Below are 22,411 nucleotides of genomic sequence, written 5' to 3'. Positions count from 1 at the left end.
ATCTCAATCCAGTCAAGCATCTGTGGAATGTGCTGGAAAAGCAATTCCAATCCATAGAGGCCCCACCTTGCAAATCACAGATCTGCTACTGACAGCTTGGTACCAGATACCATAGCGTACCGTCAGAGGTCTAGTGGCGCCCATGCCTCGATGGGTCAGGGTGGTTTTAAAGACAAATGGGGGGACTTCTCAATATTAGGTGGATGTTCATAAAGTTATGGCTAATTGGTGTGTATTTATATTTAAAATTAATTATAAAATATATTAGATATCAAGTATCTCCCTTGCATCCTTTTATAATATTGCATATACAATATACCTACAGTAGACCTTCAGGCCAAAATTATATTATTTTACCATGCTTTGATTCCCTCCCTCACATTTGGATATTGATTTTTTTTTTTCTTTTTTAATTTACATTTTTTTTGTATAGGGCTTTGGGTGTGCAGGTGTGGGTTTTCCCAAACAAATGGGGACTGATGTTCCTCTCTAATAAATAAAATTAAGTTTTAAATCAAAGAAATTATATTTTGCCTACTTTATAGAAATCAAGTGATAAAACCTGAAACATTTGCAAGGTTATGGAATGACTGGAATTTCCCTTTTAACTGTAGATTAATGTCAGCTCTGAAGGTAAACTGGATGCTTCCACTGCTGCTATGTAACAAGTCCTCCTCTTGTTCTCTCGTACAGTGAGAAGAGATCACAGTAAATCGTTAGGATTGCTACTTAAGCCACAGACCCACATTTGTAACACATACAGATCCTTTGTTAATAATTGATCAACACACCAGCTTTAAATTAATTTTTACCTGTGCTTTATTAAACAAGATTAAAGTAAACTCTTGTTTTGCTTGGGAAAACATTTCTGGCTGATCTCCCAGCACAGAGCATCAATATGCTTCCGTTAGCCAAACCTTTGGGACTTTCGTCAAACTCCTAGTGAGCGACTTTGGTGTTCTTAGGATCGTCATGGAAATGACTGTACCAGCAGACTGTTGAGATATCACACTGATCTCAGCCCATCTTTATACAAGAGAAGAGAAGAATTTAAAACTTTAAAAGGAACTTTTTTTTTAGTTCATTAATGTACCCAGCTTAAAGTGGAATCAAACAAGGCCAATAATGCAATTTTTTTTTTGTAAAAGCGGAGAAGAGTTTAAACCTACAGTATACACAGTACTGTATATATTTATATCGTAATGTTTGGGGGTTGTTTAGCTCACCAGTGAGTAGAGACCACACCAGTTGTGGTGTGTAAGGGCTTGTTGGCCCACTTTTCTTGCAGAGAAAGAAAGTGTAGCACTAACTCACGGTGGAGCTGCTAGTTTAAGCGGGTCTTGTTACCTTCACCTTGCTTCCCTTGGTTTTACCGGCACCGGGTCTAGGGGTTCCGTTGAGTTTACTTCTGGACGACACACACACCAACACTGGAGTACGTTTTCAATGCTTTATTGAACAAACTTTAGGAAGTAGCAGGAAAGAGGCGGAAAAGGAAACTTTCAGGAGAAACTCAAATATCTTCTTATAGAATCTTAGTGACAAATGTCCTGGTAGAATTCAGATAACTAGGTGGAATGCGCTCCCCTCGTGGGACACACTCCTTGCTCGTCTGGATAGGCCTCTCTCACCGGTCTAGCAGCCAGTACGCAGCACGAATCAAAAGTGTCTGCCACAGACTCTTTGGGGGGTAAATCCGTACGATCCTCTGCCACAGGATGTATCAGATTTTCTCTGCAGTGAAAGTCAGTCACAGTGCCTGCGTGATCTCCGTACGATCCTCTGCCACAGGATGTATCAGATTTTCTCTGCAGTGAAAGTCAGTCACAGTGCCTGTACCTTTAAGCCGAACCGGCAACACTATGCTGTATGGTTACTTCTTTTGGATACGTCCTTCGACCGAGTCACCAGGCCCCTCTATAGACCAGCACGCTGCGTGATCTCTCCAAGACGGGTCCTCCACTGGGATCTCCTCGGCCGTCCAGCTTCGTCACACAGGACCGACAGCTCAGGACCATTCCTCGGCTGCGGTGGTAGGCCCCAGACAAGCCTCTGGGCCCACCCCTGCGCCGCTGTATCATGGGCCTCCCGATCGGAGGACCACGAGGTAGCTCCTTAACGCATACCTGTCGGCCAGGAGGGCCAGCAGGTGGCTTTAAAAAAACCCTAGAACATGGCGTCTGTCCCATAAATACCCTCTTCCCAAAATGCAACTCGGAGGACCACCTCCACCGAGCCTCTCTCTGAGACAGAGGAGCATCTATACACTTCGACACGTTGCCTTTCCAACACCAACCAGTGGTAACAGCGACACCCACCGGTCAGCACGGAAGCACACACAACGTCAGCCAAGCTGGAACAGAGGCAAACTTTTAACCTTCCTAACACACAATTTACTAAATTTACCTAACCTGCGGTAGATTGTAAATCTACCAGCGCTACAAAAGGAAAATGTCCAACAAAACAAACAGTTGCCCATATAGGAGTTTATATCATTAATGCAAAATAAAGTACAATTCTGCCTTCTTTAGCATCACCACTGCTGAGGATTTGTACCTTGGTCCTCCTGACCATGTAACAGTGTCCCTGGTTTCATGTACAAATGGCGTACCTCTGTTAGCACTCTCTCTTTCGCAGATTCCCTCCAGCTACAGCCCACAGGCTTGGGCCCTCTGCACGGTGCATTCTGTCAGAGCATACAGACATGCATGCTTGTGGCTGCTCCCTTGCACCAACATGGACTCCGTGGGAGGGTGGAGCCCAGAACCCTAGTCCCGACTCTGCAAACATTATGCATCATCAGGGTGCTGGCTGTTCCCAAAACCTGGTCCCAGGACTGGAGATTTCATCCCACCTGGATCACTACTGTAGCGCACTACCCCGGAAGGAGCTGCAATTTGTGTGTTCTATCTGTAATTCACATTTGCCATCTAGCCCATCGCAGCCCATAGAAATAGAAAACAGTCCATATTGTAATTTTCTCTTGCTTTTATTAATATAACACGAACTGGGATAGGAGAAGGGTTTTCTGAGATGCTCTTACACTGCATTGTAATTTTTTTCCTTTGCCAGTTTCATGCAAAGACTTAGAACAATGCGGACTATAAGAAATCACTCTGAATGATTTCTTCAGTGGGAAAGACGGAAGTAGATTTACTAACTTCTTCACCTGCAGAACTTCTTAGAACAGTCTGTATCTCTATTTGTGATTGGAGCTTTACTGCTACCTTTTTACCACTACTTCCCATCTATATGGTACTTCTAAGTTGAGCTAAAGAAGAGAATACTCTGAATAATTCCTCCCGCCTGACTGATTGGAATCCCAGGGCATTGTTGAACCCAAAGTCACAGGCCATCACCACCTGTTTCGCTGACTTGCCTCTGGTAGAACCCTTCCCCCGGGCTTTCACTCACTTGATCGATAGTCAATGTTCCACTCACAAACAATCGACTGCCCAGATGTAGTCCGCTTAGTTGCTACTTCTTCCATAAGTGTTTCTCTGTACTTTCTCTCCAGTCTGGCATGATCCCTTCCCCACAGGGGCGTCCAGCGACACCCGCGACTACATGCTGCCCGGTGTCATCAACTCCTCTTCTCCGTGTGTCCCTGTCCCCCCCCTTCCCCGTGGGGGGGGGCTCTGCTTGGCTCCCCGCAGGGGAACCTCTCCCTGCAGGCTCTCCCTTTCTGGAACTCCAACCACACTCCACCCTTTCCTGTCATGTGACCCCAGCTTTTATGAGAGTCCCGCCTCCTGCCAAACAAATTAATGATTGGCCAGAACTCACCTACAAGCTGCCTGTCACTCAGATCCCAAGTCCAACCTCTCTTCCAAAATCATTTCATTGAAAACAAGAGGAGGCATCTCTGGGTCCAAGCACAGGTGGCCACACCCTGCACTACATTGACACTCCCAGTTCCCAAAATAAACAACTAGGCCTGATATAATAGTACAAGCCTGCCTAAATTTTACCTGTAACTGTACTTTATCATTTAAACTCAGAAAAGGTCACCTTCATGAAAGTAGGTGCCCGCTACACTACGAAATCTCCAAACTCCAGGTCCCACACTGGAATTTACTAACTACAGAGAAAACTGTTTAATTTGGAGGAAACGTTTTTTCAATCATCCTGGAGTCCCTCAGCCTGCCTAGTTGAGAATCCTGAGTGACATACACCATGACATGTTTGACTATTCTTCCAGAAGTGCATTTGTGAGGTCATGCACTGATGTGGACAAGAAGGCTTTACTCGCAGTCTCCGCTCTAATTCATCCCAAAGGTGTTCTATCGGGTTGGGTTCAGGCCTCTGTGCAGACCAGTCAAGTCCCTCCACCCCAAACTCGCTCATCTGTGTCTTTATGGACCTCTCTTTGGGATGGAGGAACTTGAATGGCCTTAATCCGATAGAACACCTTTGGGATGAATTAGAGTGGAGACTGCGAGTCAGGCCTTCTGGTCCACATCAGTGCCTGGCAGGCGTCCTAATACTTTTGGTAATATAATTGTGTGTGTGTGTGTATATATATATATATATATATATATATATATATATATAATTATAGATGTAGCACCCTCCTAGGTAGGTGCTAGAAGAGAGTATAGTTTTTGGGTCTTTCTGCTTACTAGGAAGGTTGTCAGGCAAATTTAGATGCTCTCTGCCTAATTGGCCAACTGCTCATGTTGGACATATTGGACAGTGGGAGGAAACCTGACAAATTAGAGCACAGGCATAGTTACAGCACTGGCCATTGGCAGAGGGAAGTGCCTCAGTGCATGCTGGGTGACTGTATATATGCCAAGGGCACATGTGCTTTGGGGTCTTCGGCTGGAGAGCGGGATCCCGGAGAGAGGGTGTGGCTGCCCCTCCTCTGAAAAAGCTGCCATGCGGCCTTATGTGCCTGACCTGAGGGCCGGAATCTGAGAATAGCTACAACTCAGATGGCCTGAAGAGCTGACTGGAAGGGAGACATGCCAGGAAGGATCTGTTTTGGCCTATAGTGAGTACAGATCTGTGTCATGGGGCCTGTCCTGTGAGGGTCACCCCTTCAGCTAGTAGAGTCAGTGGACGGGTGTCAGTCAAAGGGGATGCTAGTGAGTGTCCTGAAGATAAACAGTTTCATCATGTCTGCTGCCAGAGCAAGCAAAGGACTTAATCTTCCCATACAAGTGTTGTATGGTATAACAGAAGTCTGTGAGCACAATTAACCTGGTGAGGCCGAGTAAGAGTTGTCCTCATCTGTAATTAGTTCCAGTTTAAGTATCCCACTATTTCCTTTTCCTGTGTGCTGTGTGAAGGGGTGTCCCTTCCCTTCCCTCCAATCAGATCTGAACTCTCCCCACTGAGCTCTGCAGAGTGTAACTTCAGCTGTTCACACCCTTTTTTCTGAACTCTCCGACAAGCTTATAAATTCTGCACTTTGAATCGATGTAGAAAAGAGAAGATTACAGATGAACAAGTATAACTTATGTAGGAAGATTTGTTTTTATCTCTGTATTAGCTAAGGCCAGTCACTTCACTGGGTATATGTAAGGGTTTACAAGCACTTTAAACTGCAAAGGCAGCCAAATGGGGATGTACACATGCCATGGCCACAATGTGTTGCTTCAGGGCTGTGGCAAAAATTAAACCCCCTGTCGTGTTCAATGGTAAGTGCCTCATTCACCCTGCAACCGCATTGCACCATGGTGGTGTGGGCTTTAACCATTGTGTCAAACACCCTCTGAAAAGAGATTTCATGCGGATTGCTCTTCAGAGGGTGACACATGTGTAAACAAGTAATTACAAATCTGCAATTAGACAAAATATTATGTACCACCCTCTACCGTAGGTAGGTGCTAGCATTGTATTTTTGCTAGGGAAACTGTCAGCACAGGTAAATTTAGGCAGGCCTATGCTTTGAGCTAGGCCTGTCTGTTTTGATCTGGGGGGCAGGGAGTGGTTAGTGTAGCAGTGGGTGTGACCACCTGTGCTTCAGTGCTGGGGCACCTCCCCTGCTTCCAGGGAGAATGTTCTGGAAGAGGGGCAGGGCCTAGGACTGGAGTGGCAGGCAGCTTATGTGGGTATAGCTCCCAACTGTCCCTGTCACTGATTTGGAGCATTGTCCCTCTGTCCCTCATTCCTCCTCATTTGTCCCTCATTTTGGTCTGAAAAAGTGTTTTCCAGCGCTAAACCTTTCATCTGATTTCTAAATTGCTACATTTGTAAATTCCAAAAGGCAATATAAAGGAATAGTAGTGGTAAAAAAAAGCACTTGTGGGTTTAACCAATCTTGTTTTTTGTCCAATTCCCCTTTAAGGGGGCGTGGTAAGGGGTGTGTCATATGTCTGCATTCTTTTGCTGATAGGTGTCCCTCATTCCCATCTCAAAAAGTTGGGAGGTATGTGTGGCATCCCCAACTGGAATTGGCAGGGGGCGGGCCTTCTATATTAGCTGAGGTAACCGGCCACTGGGGGGGAGTTGTCGGCCGGGAGAAGTGAAGAATGGAGTACTAGGCAGCAGCAGGAGGGCACCCCCATCTGGGGGGGGGTGCGCTGATCACGGGAGGAGGCCCAGGAGAGCTGTGAGGGAACTTCACCCTTACACAGTCATGGGTGAAGTCTTCATCATTACATGGTCATTGATGAGGAATTCCTGGAGCAGAGGGGCAGGAGAAGATATCGGAACATACGGTCCGGTTAAGTTCTTCACCATGGACTTGGGGCAGAAGAAGGTTGGTGAGAGTACCACAGTGGAGGGCTGGATGTGGAGACATGTTAGGAAGTCTGTGAGGGAACTTCACCTTTACAAGGTCATTGGTTAAGTCCTCATCATTACACGGTCAGTGATGAGGAGTCCTGGATCAGAAGAGAGACTGTGGGGAATAGTGTCAAATCGATGCGGCCTTAGGGCGCAGGATTTGCAAACTGGGCTATATGGGAACAGTAGTCCACCATTCAGCACATGCTATTAAACTACTAGGCCTCCGGGGAGGGGTACTGCAGGCCTCTGGCCTAGTAGCAGCAACCAACCAGAGTCAGCATTAGAGACTCTTCAGAGTGGGATCTTTTGCATTATAGAAGAGGATGTGACAAGAAATGACTGTGCTATAGTATAAGTTGTGCAGGAGGGAAGGATTCTTGGGAGCTTTACCCTTACACGATCATGGGAGAAGTCCTTATCTTTACACGGTCATTGATGAGGAGTTCCTGGGAGCAATAGTCTGCAGGAGTTACGCAGAGGAGGAGCAATAAGCTGCATGGTGATGCAGGGAAAACACTGTAGATGTTATACATGCGCATCATTTCTTCTGGCTCAAATGAAGTTCTAATCTAAAATATGATAGCAAAGTAATTTGATCTATGGGCATCCCGTATACCCCTTTCCCCAACCAAGTTATATCCCCCAATAAACCAAAACAAAACAAAGCAAATGGCTGTTCATTGTCTCTGAGGTGATATATGAAGGTCTGGCAGCGGGGTAATTTGGTGGATGTTAGTAACTAGTGGCAACACACGGCTACAATTACGAGTATGAAAAAAATGGCAGGTAGATGTTAGAATAATAACCTAAAAAGTGTCCTCACTGAAAACACAGTAAAATTAAAAAAAAAAAAGATAACCTAACAAATGGTCATTTAAATTTGGACATATTGGAAATGTTACTGGATTACATGTTCAGTTTGCATTGGTTTAACACTGTAAAAAAACTTCTGTTGGCTCTCCTCACATATTTGTTTACATCTTTACTGTGTTTCTTTGCAGAAATGCCTCCGATTTAATCCAGATGCCACTATCTGGGTAGCAAAGCAACAGATACTGTGCACGCTAAATGAGAGCCTAAAGGATGTCCTCAACTATGGCCTCTTCCAACCAGCCACCAATGGGAGAGATGCCAAGTTCCTGGATGAGGAGCGGCTGCTTCGGGAATACCCACAGTCCTTTGAGAAAGGGGTTCCGTATTTGGAGGCAAGTATTGCAATGTGATTGTATGCATGCCAGAATAATGAAAGCTGTTTTTTGGGGGGGAAGCATTCTCTTTTGAGAAACATGGAGGCTACTATTGAAAATTCAAGTAGCCTGCATGTCATTCTTGTTAGCTGAGTATTGAAATCATGCGCTGGAAGCTTCTTGTTTGCAGCAATAGCTTTACTTTTATGGAGGATTGCAATGCATGTCTTTACAGAATGAGAAACATGAACGGGAACTAAACACAAATAAGTGCATTGAACAAAGATAGACAAAACATCCTGTTTAAATCATATAATACATGAACTATTCTCTATAATACTACAGCACCACCTGCTGCATAAATGGGTATAATGTATATAGTCAGTTTCTATGCAACCATGCTGCTGTTCTTTCCAACACCCCTTCTCAACAGCATGTACTTTGTCAAATTATATTCAGCTTCTTCTGGAAATAACTATGACCTTCCTTCGACAAAGGCTTGGTGCATCAGCAGTCAACTCCTCTGACGGGCAGTATTGAATGTCATTAACACCTTGCTCTTGATTGTGCCTCAATAGATAATACTTGACGTCAATGTGTTTGGTCCTAGGATTGACCCTTTGTGATTGCGTAAGCTTTATTTATCCCTGGTGGAATTTGGTTTTGATATGTCTATCCCAATGTCCACAAAAGGATACCAAATATCGCTTCTTGACATGCGTGTGCTGCTGCAATGTACTCTGCTTCAGTTGAAAATAGAGCGACAGTTGGTTGCTTTTGACTAGACCAACTTATGGTTCCTTCCCCATACTGGTAGATGAATCCATTTGTGGATTTCAGTCTGTGCAGTCCCTGGCCCAATCAGCATCAACATGTTTGACCAGTTTTGGATTAGATGTTGCCGGTAAGTAACCGTAACTTTATCTGAATTGTTCCTTTGAGGTATTGCATCACTTAGTTTACTGCATTCCAGTCACACTGACAGGGAGCTGATACTTTCCTGCATAGTATGCCCACTGCTGTGACTTTGTTTGGTCTTGTCACAGTGGTAACATATAGCAGCTTACCGATTGCTCTGCGATACATGTCATTGTTGGGTAGCAAGTTTTCTACTTCATTGCTCTTTTGATAGCCTGGTTCTATAGAGGTTTTCATTTTCGTTGCATCTTGCATATGGAATTGTTCCAAGATTTTGGAGATTTTCTGAGATAGGTTGAAAAGATAACTCCCACCTTACATAACAAAAGAACCAAGATATGGGATTTTTAAGGTGCCAAAACACGACAAAATATAATATTAAAAATGTCAGAATTTTATTAGAAACATCTAAAAATCAACATATTATTGTCAAATATAACCATACAATACATAAAACAGATTTAGAGGCAATGAAACAAAAACATACTTAAATAATAACAAACTTATGTATCACAATATTAAACTGATTTCTCAAGTGTGCAAAGGCCTGTGCATTATTTTATAGGTCTCTTTTTTACCTGGATGTTGATAAGTATTTAACATTAAAATCCATTGAATATTTTGGCTCCAAAACCACTATTGGCCCATCTGAGAGGGAGAGATGCATGTGAAAGGAATCAAAACAAGACTAGGCAGCAAAAGAAATAAATAATTGTTTTATGCCTACCTGTAAAAACAGTGGGCAGCATTAAATCCTAAATTGGAGGGTAACAAATCCAAAAATTTCCTTTCCCACACTAGGAGAGGGAGCAAGGGGTAGTTTTAAAAAAAAATCAAAGTTCAAAAGAACCTCCATGGACCTAAATCAGAAAGTGCCATATGAGCTACCTGTAATGGAATTTAGGATTCATTGCCGCCCACTGTTTTTACAGGTAGGCAGAAAACAATTCAATTTCTTTTGCTGTTTATGCTGGCCATACACTATACCAAAAATCGGACAAAATTCTATTGTTTCAAACGTTCGGCTGATTTTCTGATAATTAGTGGATGACGAACGATAATTGCCGAAAAATTCGATTGACAATTTTGAAATATTTTTATTGAATGAACAAACTTTGTAAGGTTAGTGGCTTTCTCGCACAAGAAAAATCGTTTGATTTGTGCAAGAAGACTTTAACCTGGAAGTAAACAAATTCGTGACAACACATGGACGTCTAGAGGTCAATTTTATTTCCCTTCTAATGTGACCAAATCGAACGATAAACCGGTTCATTAATGTCTATTGAACGTTTATCTTTTGGAATTTGGTAGCTACATGATGGTAGTATCTTTTGCCCTTTCGAAAATCCTTACTTTTTTTAAATCGCTATCGTCCGATTTTTTGTATAGTGTATGGCCAGCATTAGTCTTGTCTTGATTCCTTACACATGCATCTCCCTCTATGATGGGCCAATAGGGGGCGTCTTTGTGCCTTTCTCTGACTTCACCAATTATCCATATCAGTTCATACCTGTGGTTTTGGGGCCAAAATATTAATTGGATTTTAATGTTAAATACTTATCAACATCCAGGTAAAAAGACCTATAAAATAATGCACATGCCTTTGCACACTTGAGAAACTGGTTTAATATTGTGATACATATGTTTGTTATTATTAAAGTATGTTTTTTTTTTTTCATTGCATCTACATTTTGTTATTTTCAATTTATAGTTATGCATGCAGTGCCTAATAAAAGTTCTTGAAGAAGCCAAACATGTAGAGATCCTATCAGTTGCATCTGTTTCATGTATTGTATGGTTTTATTTGACAACAATATGTTGATTTTTAGATGTTTCTAATAAAATGTTGACATTTTTAATATTATATTTTGTCGTGTTTTGGCACCTTAAAAATTTCATATCTTGGTTCTTTTATTATGTAATTTTCAAACAAGCGATGTGGTGCTGATGATTCTCAGACATTCAGCTTTTTTTTTCTATCATAACTTCCATCTTCTTCTCTCTTTATTTGGACTCCCATATAGTAGCTAATGGTCCCTAGCTCTTTGATTTCAAAATTTTCATTCAGCTTGTGAACCGATTGTAATCCCCTTCTTGTTCAAAACAAGGTATAATGTCATCAACATAGAAAAGGATGTATATCCATCTGTCTTCTTGTTTCCTGGAGTAGATACAGGGGTCTGTTTTACTTCTTGAGAATCCCTCTCTAGTAAGTACTTGGTTCAATTTCACATTCTACATCCTTGCAGATTGCTTAAGACCATAGATGCTCTTCTGAAGTTTACACACAAGGTTGTCTCCTTGCTCAAACCCTGGTGGTTGCTCCATATTGAGGTCTTCCTTAATGTCTCCATATAGGAAAGCAGTTTTCACATCTAAGTGTTTCACTTTCATGCCCTTCCCGGCTGCAATGCTATGAAGCGCTCTGATGGTGGCGTGTTACAATGGGAGTGAATGTTTCATGGTAATCTTCACCGAATTTCTGTGAGTAACCCTTGGAAACTAGTCTAGCTTTGTATTTGTGGATTTTCCCTTCTTTGTCTGACTTTACTTTGAAAGTCCATTTACTTCCTATGGTTTTGCGGTTAGGAGGGAGCTCTGTGAGTGTCCAGGTTTTATTTTCTTGAAGTGACTTTAATTCTTCTGCTGCTGCCTTTTTGCATTTATTGGCTTCACATTTTGGCAGTTTTTCTATGTCTTCCCAGGATGATGGTTCAAGTATAATGTGTGTTTTGACAGTGTATGACAGCTTGCGGGGTGGTATCTCCTTTAGTCAAAGTGGATCTTTTGACTTCAGGCAGTTCAGCAAGATCTGTTGGGGAACTTCATTTAGGCATTGTGAGTTCCAGCTTTTGTTCAAACTCCTGTACAGGTTGGCTTTGGTCGACCCTTTCTTTCCAGTTTGCTTGGTATATTCACTTTACAGTTTTTAGGGATTAGTGTTTCTGATGGGCTCTCATCGAAATAAACACTATTGCTTATTGTCACTCTTTGGGTGTAGCATTCTGTAACCCTTACTTTGCTCACTGTAGCCTACTATAAGGCCCTCTATGGCTCTGTTCTCCAGCTTGGATTGTTTCTCACTTGGAATATAGGCATATGTTTACATCCAAACACTCTGATGTGCCCTATGCTAGGCTTTGATCCATGCCACATTTCAAATGGAGTACTTTTAATGGCTTTTGAGGGTAGTCTGTTCTGTAGGTAGATTGCAGTCATGTACATGTGAGGTAGGTTGGCATCCGACAACATGCATCTTGCCATTTCTATAAGAGTGCGATTTTTCCTTTCTGCTACACTACTTTGTTCAGGAGTATATGGTGTGGTTGTCTGGTGTACTATTCCTGTCTGGTGCCTCTTCAGGTATGAGACCACTTCTTTGCTTATGTATTCTCCCCCATTGTCGGTGCGTATTATTCCTGGTTTGTGTTGGAATTTGTTGCTAGACATGGCAATGAACTCTTGATGTTTCTCTGATGTTTCATTCTTGTGTTTCATAAGATAAGTAGTTGTGTACCTGGAATAATAATCAATGAAAGTCAGTAGATATCTCTTCCCGCCTGGCATGGGAGTTATCATTGGACCGCATACGTCACTGTGTATGAGCTGCAGGGGGTGGGTAGTTTTTCTTAGAGCTGCCTGTGGAAGGGGAGCACATGTGGCTTTTGCCTCAATACAGCAGTTGCATTTCATGAGCACTTTGCAAGGTACAATTGTCAAATCTTCTGATAAGCCTCTCTTTATAATGTCTTGTATAGCTTCTGGACTTCTGTGCTCCAGCCACTTGTGAATACATTTGCTGTGTATGTCATTAGAGCCTATGTTGGCTTGCTGGTCTGTGGTGATGAGCCTGTATAGGTGATCATCCAGTTTTCCTTTTGCAAGGAATCAATTATTATTGTGAATTGTGCATTCATCACCCTGGAACTTAACTGTGAGACCATTGTTTGCAAGACTTTTCACTGATAGAAGGCTGCCTTCTAGTTCTGGAACATACAGCACTTTCTTTACAAGGATACTTTGCTTGCCTTGTGGTGTAATGCAGTTCAGGAAGCTCTGGCCTTTACCTTCGGCAGTGATGCTTTTCTCATTTGTTGGAAAACGTTGTCTTTTATACTGTAATCAATGTTTGTGAAGAAGGTCTCATCTCTAGTCATGTGGCTTGTTGCTCTTGAGTCTATGCACCAGCCACGTGGCTTGCCGCTCTGTGTTACTTTAAAGGTGCCACTCCATGATGTGTCTTCAGTTTCCTTTGTGATTGCCTTGACTATTTATTTGTGGATAGCCCTAGCTTTCGCTACTCGGCTTTCCAGATAGAACAGTCCTTTAAGTTATCGGTCCTTTTACAGTGAAAACATGCTCTGCTTTCTTTATGTTTTGTGCCTTTGTACATCTTAAGAGCTTTGTCATCATTGTGCGTATTTTCTTTCCTTCTGTCATATTCATCGATTAATTTCCCTTTGACATATTCCAGTGTCAGCTCCTGTCCCAGTCCTCCGTCTCTCCATTTGTGGGTCTGTCTGTATTCAGCACTTGCCACAAGTCATCCTTGCTGAGAAAAATTTCTAGTTCCACAGCTGGTAATTGACATTGTTCAGCTTTGCAATTGCAAACTTCACATCTGAACCATTTGCCATCTTTCAGTAGCTTGTATACAGTACTCACTGTACTCACTGAGTTGCAGAGTTCTCTTTCCAGTGCCTGCTGGGCTCCTAACCTGTTAGCTGAGTATTGGAACCATGCGTTGGAAACTTCTTGTTTGCAGCAATAGCTTTGCTTTTATGGAAGATTGCAATGCATGTCTTCACAGAATGAGAAACATGAACATGAACAGGAACTAAACACAAGCAAGTGCACTGAACAAAGATAGACTATACATCCTGTTATATCAAAGAATACATACTATACACTATAATACTACAGCGCCACCTGATGCATATATAGGTATTATACATAAAGTATATAGTCAGTTTATATGCAACCATGCTGCTGTTCTTTCCAACAATTCTGACCCTTTGTGTAACCTCTTTTTTGTAATACTGTAAGCGACTGACCCAGAACAATTATACATATAAGGACTTCTGACTTCTCCCCAACTTTCGCAATAGGTATACTTGTTCCAGGTTAGTGAGAATTTTTAACCAAGTGAGTATCTGCCTATATTACCCTTTAATTATCAGGCCATTTTTTTTAGTTTTCAGTGCTGTGATTGTTTGACAATTACTCTGTCTTGCAACAATGTACCCAACACACATTTTATATCATCTTTTGAGACAAACAGAGCTTTCCTTTGATGGTATTTATTTTCTCTCTCTCTCTCTCTCTCTCTCTCTCTCTCTCTCTCTCTCTCTCTCTCTCTCTCAAAAAAAAAATTAAAAATGCCTGTGTTTCTCCTATTTTCTGTTAAAACAAGAAGAAATGTGCTAGTATTGAGAGGGTTAAAACAGGGAGCTTGATAGTGGTGCACTAGCTACAGTGCATACAGGGGTTAATTCAGGATAAATAAGGTGAAGGTTTAATATACAGAACAGACAGACACTATGGAGATCAGTAGTATAGGAGAGAAGGGGGATGAATTGGTTAAACTTAAGCTGCTGTGGACCAGATTGCACTGTGCTAAGGATCTAATAAATTATTAATGAATTCATTTGGTCCGGTTTCCACCTCTTCCATGATTGTAGGAGGAGGATGAGTCTTACCAGGTGTAAACGCACACTGTTTACATCATGTGATCGCTGTGGTTGGTCTCTCTCTGATCACCCACAGCAATTCTAAGGTACAGAGACGCTCTAATCTTCTCTGTACAGTGTCTATGAATTGAGCTGTCCGAGAACAGCTCAGTTCACAGACATTAGCAAGTGCAACTGCTCCCCTCTGGTTCTTTATCCAGTGCCGTTTATAAGCGGAAACAAAAAACAGTATGAAACCTTAATTCGAAGATAAATTCCATGGATATAAGGAAAGAGATCGCAATGACATCTCGAGGCACCACCCGATGCGTTTCATCCTAATGGACATCATCTGGGGTGTAGGGATCATGTCAAGTCACTGCTATATATATATATATATATATATATATATATATATATATATATATAAGTATAAAAATATACTTACAGTCCAATCTAAATTTCCATCTGAATTGGAAAAAATCACCTGAATTGAAAGTCGTGGTGTTCCAACATGGTGTGGGCGTGCGTTTCATAGCTTGTTATGGCCTTCCGATTGTTGTTGTATCTGAGATGCAGAAGTTGCTCATTACTCATTGAACCCCTAGATACCTCTGGAGGAACCTTGGTTGACAAAAGCTGTGTTAGAGGGTAAAGTCGCCTTTACAAATCAATGCCCCACTACAGATTACTGCGGCCTGAGGAACACACATCACACACCATTGGCCTGCATTTGGCCCTGGGGCCACAGGTTGGGCACAAAGGCTCTAGCTCATGTAAAGTTATACTGTTGCTAGAATTAAAAATTAAAACACACCATCGACAGAAAAGAAAACCAATACCTACCTCTCTCATTGCCCATGCCCCTGATCACCACTGTATTGCAGAGATCACTCTGCATCCAGAGGCATGATGGATGTGAAGATTTTTACATAGTTACAGTGGGTATAGAAAATAATCACCCCCCCCCCCCCTTTAAAATCACATTTTGTTGCTTTGCAGCCTAAAATCAAGATACACACTGTTTATCTGTTTATCACACACTTTTTGTTTTATCCAGCTGTATTTAGTCAAATATATAACACCAACATGTCAGAAAAAAAATCAACAAACAGAATCACTGAGTTGGAAAAAGGATTACCCCCTTATTTGCCCACTCTTCTTTGCAGAACTGCTCAAGTTCTGTTAAATTTGATGGTGACTGTTTGTGGACTGCAGTCTTCAAGTCATTCCACAGATTTGCAATGGGTTTTAAGTCAGGGCTCTGACTAAGCCATGCAAGGACATTCACCTTTATCTCCTTTAACCACTCTGTGGTAATTTTTGCTGTGTGCTTTGGGTCTGTCAGGGCTGGGCTCAGCCCTTCCTTCCTCTGAGCTTGCCGTTCAGCTGTCGGCTAATTGCTAGCTCCTATTTCTCCACAGTGACCCACCTGTTGATGATATCCTGCTCGTCAGTCCTGCCTACTTAAACCGTCCAGCCCAGATGATCTCTGCCGTCGCCTTGGTCAACATCACAGAGACTATCTCCTGCATTCCTGTTAAAGACTTACTTGGCTGACATTCCTTCAGGCTCCACATCCTGCTTGCTGTTCCACTACGCTGATCTCTGGCTTCCTGACTTTCTGGCTTGTCTGATTATCCAATCCGGTTACCGAACTTTGGCTAATTTTTGACTATGTTTGTTGTATTTACTTTTATTATTAAACAGGTGTGATTTAACGGTACTTCTGTTTCGGTCTGATTCATGGTTTCTGACAGGGTCATTGTTATGTTGGAAGGTAAACCTTCTTCCCATTGACAATTTTCTGGCAGAGAACAGCAGATTTTCCTCAAGAATTTGACAGTATTTTGCTCCATCTATTTTTCTTCTATCCTGACAAGTGCTCCAGTCCCTGTTGCAGAGAAACACCCCCATAACATATTACCACCTCCATGCTTTACTGTAGGAATGATGTTATTTGGATGGTGAGCTGTATTGGTTTTCCGCCAGACAAATCGTTTGGTGTTAAGGCCAAATAATTCAATTTTAGTTTCCTTTGACCAGACCACCTTTTTCCACCTGGCCTCGGAATCTTCAAGGTGTGTTTAAGGTGCTCAGATGAGACTAAAATCGATGAAACGTCATTGTGATAAGTTGTCAATGGGAAGAAAGTTTACCTTTCAACATAAAAATGACCCAATGACACAGCAAAAATCACCACAATGTGGTTGAAGGTGAAAAAGGTGAATATCCTTGCATGGCTTAGTCAGAGCCCAGATTTAAACTTCATTGAAAATCTGTGGAATGACGAAGACTGCAGTCCACAAACAGTCACCATTAAATTTAACCGAGTGAGCAAATATTGCAAAGTATAGATGTGCAAAGTTAGTAGAAACCTATCCCAACAGACTAAAGGATGTAATTAAAGCAAAATGTGGTCCAACAAAGTACTGACATAAGGGGTTGATTTTTTTTCCAACCCAGTGATTCTGTTTGATTTCCATTTTTTTCTGACTTGTTGGTGTTATAGCTTTTACTTGGATGTTGTAAGTTGTACTAGTAAATAAAGCTGGATAAAACAAAAACTGTGTCTGTCTTCATTTCAGACTGCAAAGCAACAAAATGTGATTATTCTTGGGGGGGGGGGGGGGGGGTTGGAGTGATTCTTTTCTATACCCACTGTATACTGTATATACAGTAGTAGGTAAGGATGAATAAAGACACCAGTCCATTTACTTCAACCTGTGTGGGTGTTGGGTGTGTTTATGTCAAAACCATTTGCCATATCCCTGTATATTACGTTTGTTAAAAATGCCCATCTAAGAGCTTTTTTTAATTATCGAAACTTCCCACTCACACCACCAATTGTGGAAGGGAGTTCCACATCCTTACCGTTCTGACAGAAAAGAACCTCTTATGCAGTTAAAGGTTAAACCCCTTCTCCTTCAACTTTGTTGCATGTCTTCCTAAGCTCCCTGAGACTGAATAGTTTTCTCCCTATGTTAGAATCACCATTGAGGTATTTGTATATTGCCTTTCATATCCCCTCTTAAGTGTCTCTTCTCCAGGGAGAATGAGTTTAATGTTTGTAGTTGTTCCTCGTAACTGAGGTCTTCCGGCCCCCTTTTTAGTGTTGTTGCTCTTCTCTGGACTCTCTCCAGTTCCTGCACTTCCTTCGTGAGGGCTGGTGACCAGATCTGGAAAGCATACTCAAGATATGGCCAGAGTTTTGTAAAGTCTTATGCCCTGTACACACGGTCGGATTTTCCGATGGAAAATGTGTGATAGGACCTTGTTGTCGGAAATTCCGACCGTGTGTAGGCTCCATCACACATTTTCCATCGGAATTTCCGACACACAAAGTTTGAGAGCTTACTATAAAATTTTCCGACAACAAAATCTGTTGTCGGAAATTCCGATCGTGTGTACACAAATCCGACGCACAAAGTGCCATGCATGCTCAGAATAAATTAAGAAACGAAAGCTATTGGCTACTGCCCCGTTTATAGTCCCGACGTACGCGTTTTACGTCACCGCGTTCAGAACGATCCGATTTTCCGACAACTTTGTGTGACCGTGTGTATGCAAGACAAGTTTGAGCCAACATCAGTCAGAAAAAATCCTTGGATTTTGTTGTCGGAATGTCCGATCAATGTCCGACCGTGTGTACAGGGCATTAGAATTATAGTTTTATCTCTTGAGTAGATACCCTTTTTAATGCATGCTAATAGTCTGCTGGCCTTGCTTGCTGCGGCTGTGATCTACTAGGACCCTCAGATCTTTATCCATCCTGGATTCCCCCCAGCGAGTAAGTTGTGTTCATTCTTCCAGCAACAGCTTCTCTTTCTTCTTTGCTTTGGGCACGTTTTAAAAATATTTTATTCTAGCAACAGATATTATGACTAGCCACAAGTCTCAATGCAGTAAACTGAAGAACGGTGAAATTTGATTAGTCAGTATGGGTTTCTATAGTTTACATATGATCATTGCGCACTGCATTATCGTTTCATTGCATAAACTTTTTTGTATGTTTGTTCCCAGATTGTTGCTCTCCATAGACTGGTCACCATGGTTACAAAAAGTTAGAGAATATTTTGTTTAACAGAGCTTTTTATGCCTTTGTTAAGACAATTTTATATCGGCTCACGAATTGTCCTTGTAATGAGTCCATGAAATGTTCCATTTAGCTGATTTCTATGTTTTGCTGTATATTTTCAGTTCCGCTACAAGACGAGGGTTTACAAACAGACTAACCTTGATGAAAAGCAATTGGCCAAGCTCCACACCAAGGTAAGTTTAATGTGCAAAATAAATCTTTCGCAAACCTGAGAATTTAAAAATATAATGATGAAATATAAGAATTGGTTGTAAGCCTCAGACATGAAATATGAACAAAGCATTTCCCTCTATAACGTGTACTTATCTCAATCCAAAGCACTAATGCTGCGTACACACGAGTAGACTTTCCGGCGGACTAGGTCCGACGGGATTAGTCCGGTGGACAATCCGATAGTGTGTGGACTAGTCTGATAGCTTTTCGGGATAAAAATCCGACGGACCTAGAAATAGAACATGTTTCAAATCTGTCCAACGGACTCAAAGTCCGACGGACTAAAATTGGGAAAACAGTTTGTCTGTATGCTGGTCTGATGGACCAAATACGACACAAGGGAAGCTATTGGCTACTGGCTATTGAACTTCCTTTTTAAGTCCCGTTTACATCATCACGTTCAAACCGAACGGACTTATGAATGGACTTAGTCCTATCGTGTGTGGCCAAGTCCGTTGGTTCCAAAAGTCCATCGGACCCAGTCAGAAAGTCCTCCGGAAAGGCTGCTCGTGTGTACGCGGCATAAGTGTAATTTATGTCTGCTGCCTCATTCCTCCGCTATCTGCATGAGTAATTTCTGACAAGTTTTCCTGACAACTGGAAAAAAACAAGCAACAAAGGGCGCACCAGCCTAGTGCATTATACCAAGGATACTTTATTTATAATAAAGGTAAAATAAAAGTTAAAAAGGTTATAAATAAAGTATCCTTGGGATAATGCAATTAGGCTGGTACTCCCTCTTTTGTTTGCTCTTTTGCAGTTGTTAGCTGGACTACCCTAATCGTTAGAGGGCAGCAAGGCCTGGCACATTTCCTAATGCTGTTTTACAAGGAGGCACATGTTTATTGACCATAGTCTGCCACACTTGTGCGCAGGAGGTGATACATCATTTCAGTTACAAGTTTTGCTGATACCAAGAAAAAAAAATGACAGGAGGGATCTCCAGTACACAGTTTGTGATTGACAGCCCTGTTCCTGTGTGCTCTGTGAAGGGGGGGGGGGGGTGTCCCTTCCCTCCAATCAGCTCTCAGAGCTCACCTCAATGAGCTCTGTAGTGTGTAATTTCAGCTCTCTGCCCCCTGTTTTCTGACAGCTCAGGCAAGCTTTGGAAATTGTGGCCTTTGAAATGTTGTACAGAAGACTGCAGATAAACAGGTACAACCTATGTAGGAGGATTTGTTTAATCTGTGTATCACCTGACCAGACCTTTTATATCAAAAAGCATTTTTTCTATTGCAACCCTTCCCCTTCCCCGATCAGGAAAGGCCAATTTTTTTTGTTCATTGACCTATTTGTTATTTTAATTCTCTCTCCATCCCACCCCTGCCTCCATTCTTGCCTAAGCAAAAATATTGTGCACCCTGCTTCTGAAGCCTCTTGGGATACCTCCTGGGATATCTGCATCACATATCAAAAGGCATTAGCTGAGGCATCACAAAGTGATGGAGAAGCAGGAGGGCTTCTGACAGATTTTTGGGGGGTGCTGTGCTTGTTCTGGGGAAGATGATTGGGGAGCTGATGTGGATATGGCCAAAAGGTGGACATGGTCAAAAAGTGGGCATAGTCATAAGTGAGTGTTTCTACAAAATGCATGGCTTCTAGTCTGCCACCTTTCCCCTTCGTATAGACTAAATAGGATCTGGAAGTACACTGAAGAGATTGTGGTTGCACAATAAACCCCATTGGGGCCAACAATGAAAGCCGACAGCATGTGTCTGGAACAGAAAATGTAAAGGCCAGCAATGACAATTCCTTGCATATGTCAGGGCCAGCAATGAAAAACCCTAGCTTGTGTCAAGGCCGGCAATGATAATCCTCAGCAATAACCTCCAGCAAGGTGTAAGGGCAAGCACTAACCCCCAGCCAGCACAATAACCTCCAGCTACTAGTAACAACAATTGATGTTGTCAGTGGAGTAGTTTAAATATAATAACCCAATAGCCACAGAGAAGATGGAGAGCCATCTAAAGACTCAGACACACACTAAGAAGTACACAGGCCAACGAGCAGTCAAACACGAACATATTATAGAGCATAGCGGTCAGTGAAGTGAGTGATCAGTATTATGTAATGTACAACACAGTGTACATTATGCAATGATCAAGACTTTGTAACATACAAAACATACAGTGCCTTGAAAAAGTATTCATACCCCTTTACATTTTCCACATTTTGTAATGTTACAACTAAAAATGTAAATTTATTTTATTGGGATTTTTTATTGGGATTTTATGTGCTAGACCAACACAAAGTTTCACATAATTGTGAAGTGGAAGGAAAATGATAAATGGTTTTCAATTTTTTTTACAAATATGTGAAAAGTGTGGCGTGCATTTATATTCAGCCCCCTTTACTCTGATACCCCTTACTAAAATCTAGTAGAACCAATTGCCTTCAGAAGTCACCTAATTAGTAAATAAGAGTTCACCTGTGTGTAATTTAATCTCAGTATAAATACAGCTGTTCTGTGAAGCCCTCAGAGGATTGTTAGAGAACCTTAGTCAACAAACAGCATCATGAAGGCCAAGGAACACACCAGACAGGTGAAGGATAAAGTTGTGGAGAAGTTTAGAGCAGGGTTGAGTTATAAAAAAATATCCCAAGCTTTGAACCTCTCACAGAGCACTGTTCAATCTATCATGTGAAAATGGAAAGAGTATGGCACAACTGCAAACCTACCAAGACATTGCTGTCCACCTGAACTGACAGGCCTGGCAAGGAGAGCATTAATCAGAGAAGCATCCAAGAGGCCCATGGTAACTGTGGAGGAGCTGCAGAGATCCACAGCTCAGGTGGGAGAATCTGTCCACAGGACAACTATTAGCACTCCACAAATCTGGCCTTTATGGAAGAGTAGCAAGAAGAAAGCCATTGTTGACAGAAAGCCATAAGAAGACCCATTTGCAGTTTGCGAGAAGCCATGTGAGGGACACAGCAAACATGTGGAAGAAGGTGCTCTGGTCAGATGAGACCAAATTTGAGCTATTTGGCCTAAAAGCAAAACGCTATGTGTGTTGGAAAACTAACACTGCACATCACCCTAAACTCACCACCCCCATCGTGAAATATGGTGGTGGCAGCATCGTGTTGTGGGGATGCTTTTCTTCAGCAGAGACAGGGAAGCTGGTCAGAGTTGATAGGAAGATGGATGGAGCCAAATAGAGGGCAATCTTAGAAGAAAACCTGTTAGAGTCTGCAAAAGACTTGAGACTGGGGCGGAGGTTCACCTTCCAGCAAGACAGCGACCCTAAAAGTATAGCCAGAGCTACAATGGAACGGTACTTTAGATCAAAGCATAGTCATGTGTTAGAATGGCCCAGTCAAAGTCCAGACCTAAATCCAACTGAGAATCTGTGGCATAACTTGAAAATTGGTGTTCACAAATGCTCTCCATCCAATCTGACAGAGCTTGAGCTATTTTGCAAAGAAGAATGGGCAAAAATTTCACTCTCTAGATGTACAAAGCTGGTAGAGACATCCCCAAAAAGACTTGCAGCTGTAATTGCAGTGAAAGGAGGTTCTACAAAGCATTGACTCGGGGGCTGAATACAAATGCACGACACACTTTTCACATATTTATTTGTAAA

General features: G+C 42.1%; 1 protein-coding gene across 1 annotated transcript in view; it reads left to right on the top strand.

Annotated features, from left to right (window-relative positions):
• Positions 1–22,411, top strand: part of SHANK1 (SH3 and multiple ankyrin repeat domains 1) — an 852,931-nt gene that overhangs the window by 381,783 nt on the left and 448,737 nt on the right. Inside the window, exons 3-4 of the mRNA XM_073602155.1 lie at positions 7,740–7,943; positions 18,713–18,784. Coding sequence (XP_073458256.1) covers positions 7,740–7,943; positions 18,713–18,784 — 276 coding nt within the window. The remainder of the gene's footprint in view (positions 1–7,739; positions 7,944–18,712; positions 18,785–22,411) is intronic.

The sequence above is a fragment of the Aquarana catesbeiana genome, linkage group LG10 (assembly GCF_042186555.1).
Source record: "Aquarana catesbeiana isolate 2022-GZ linkage group LG10, ASM4218655v1, whole genome shotgun sequence".
In the NCBI taxonomy this organism is placed as follows: Eukaryota; Metazoa; Chordata; class Amphibia; order Anura; family Ranidae; genus Aquarana; species Aquarana catesbeiana.
Note: the sequence above shows the minus strand (reverse complement) of the source record. Positions and strands in the feature narration are given on the sequence as shown.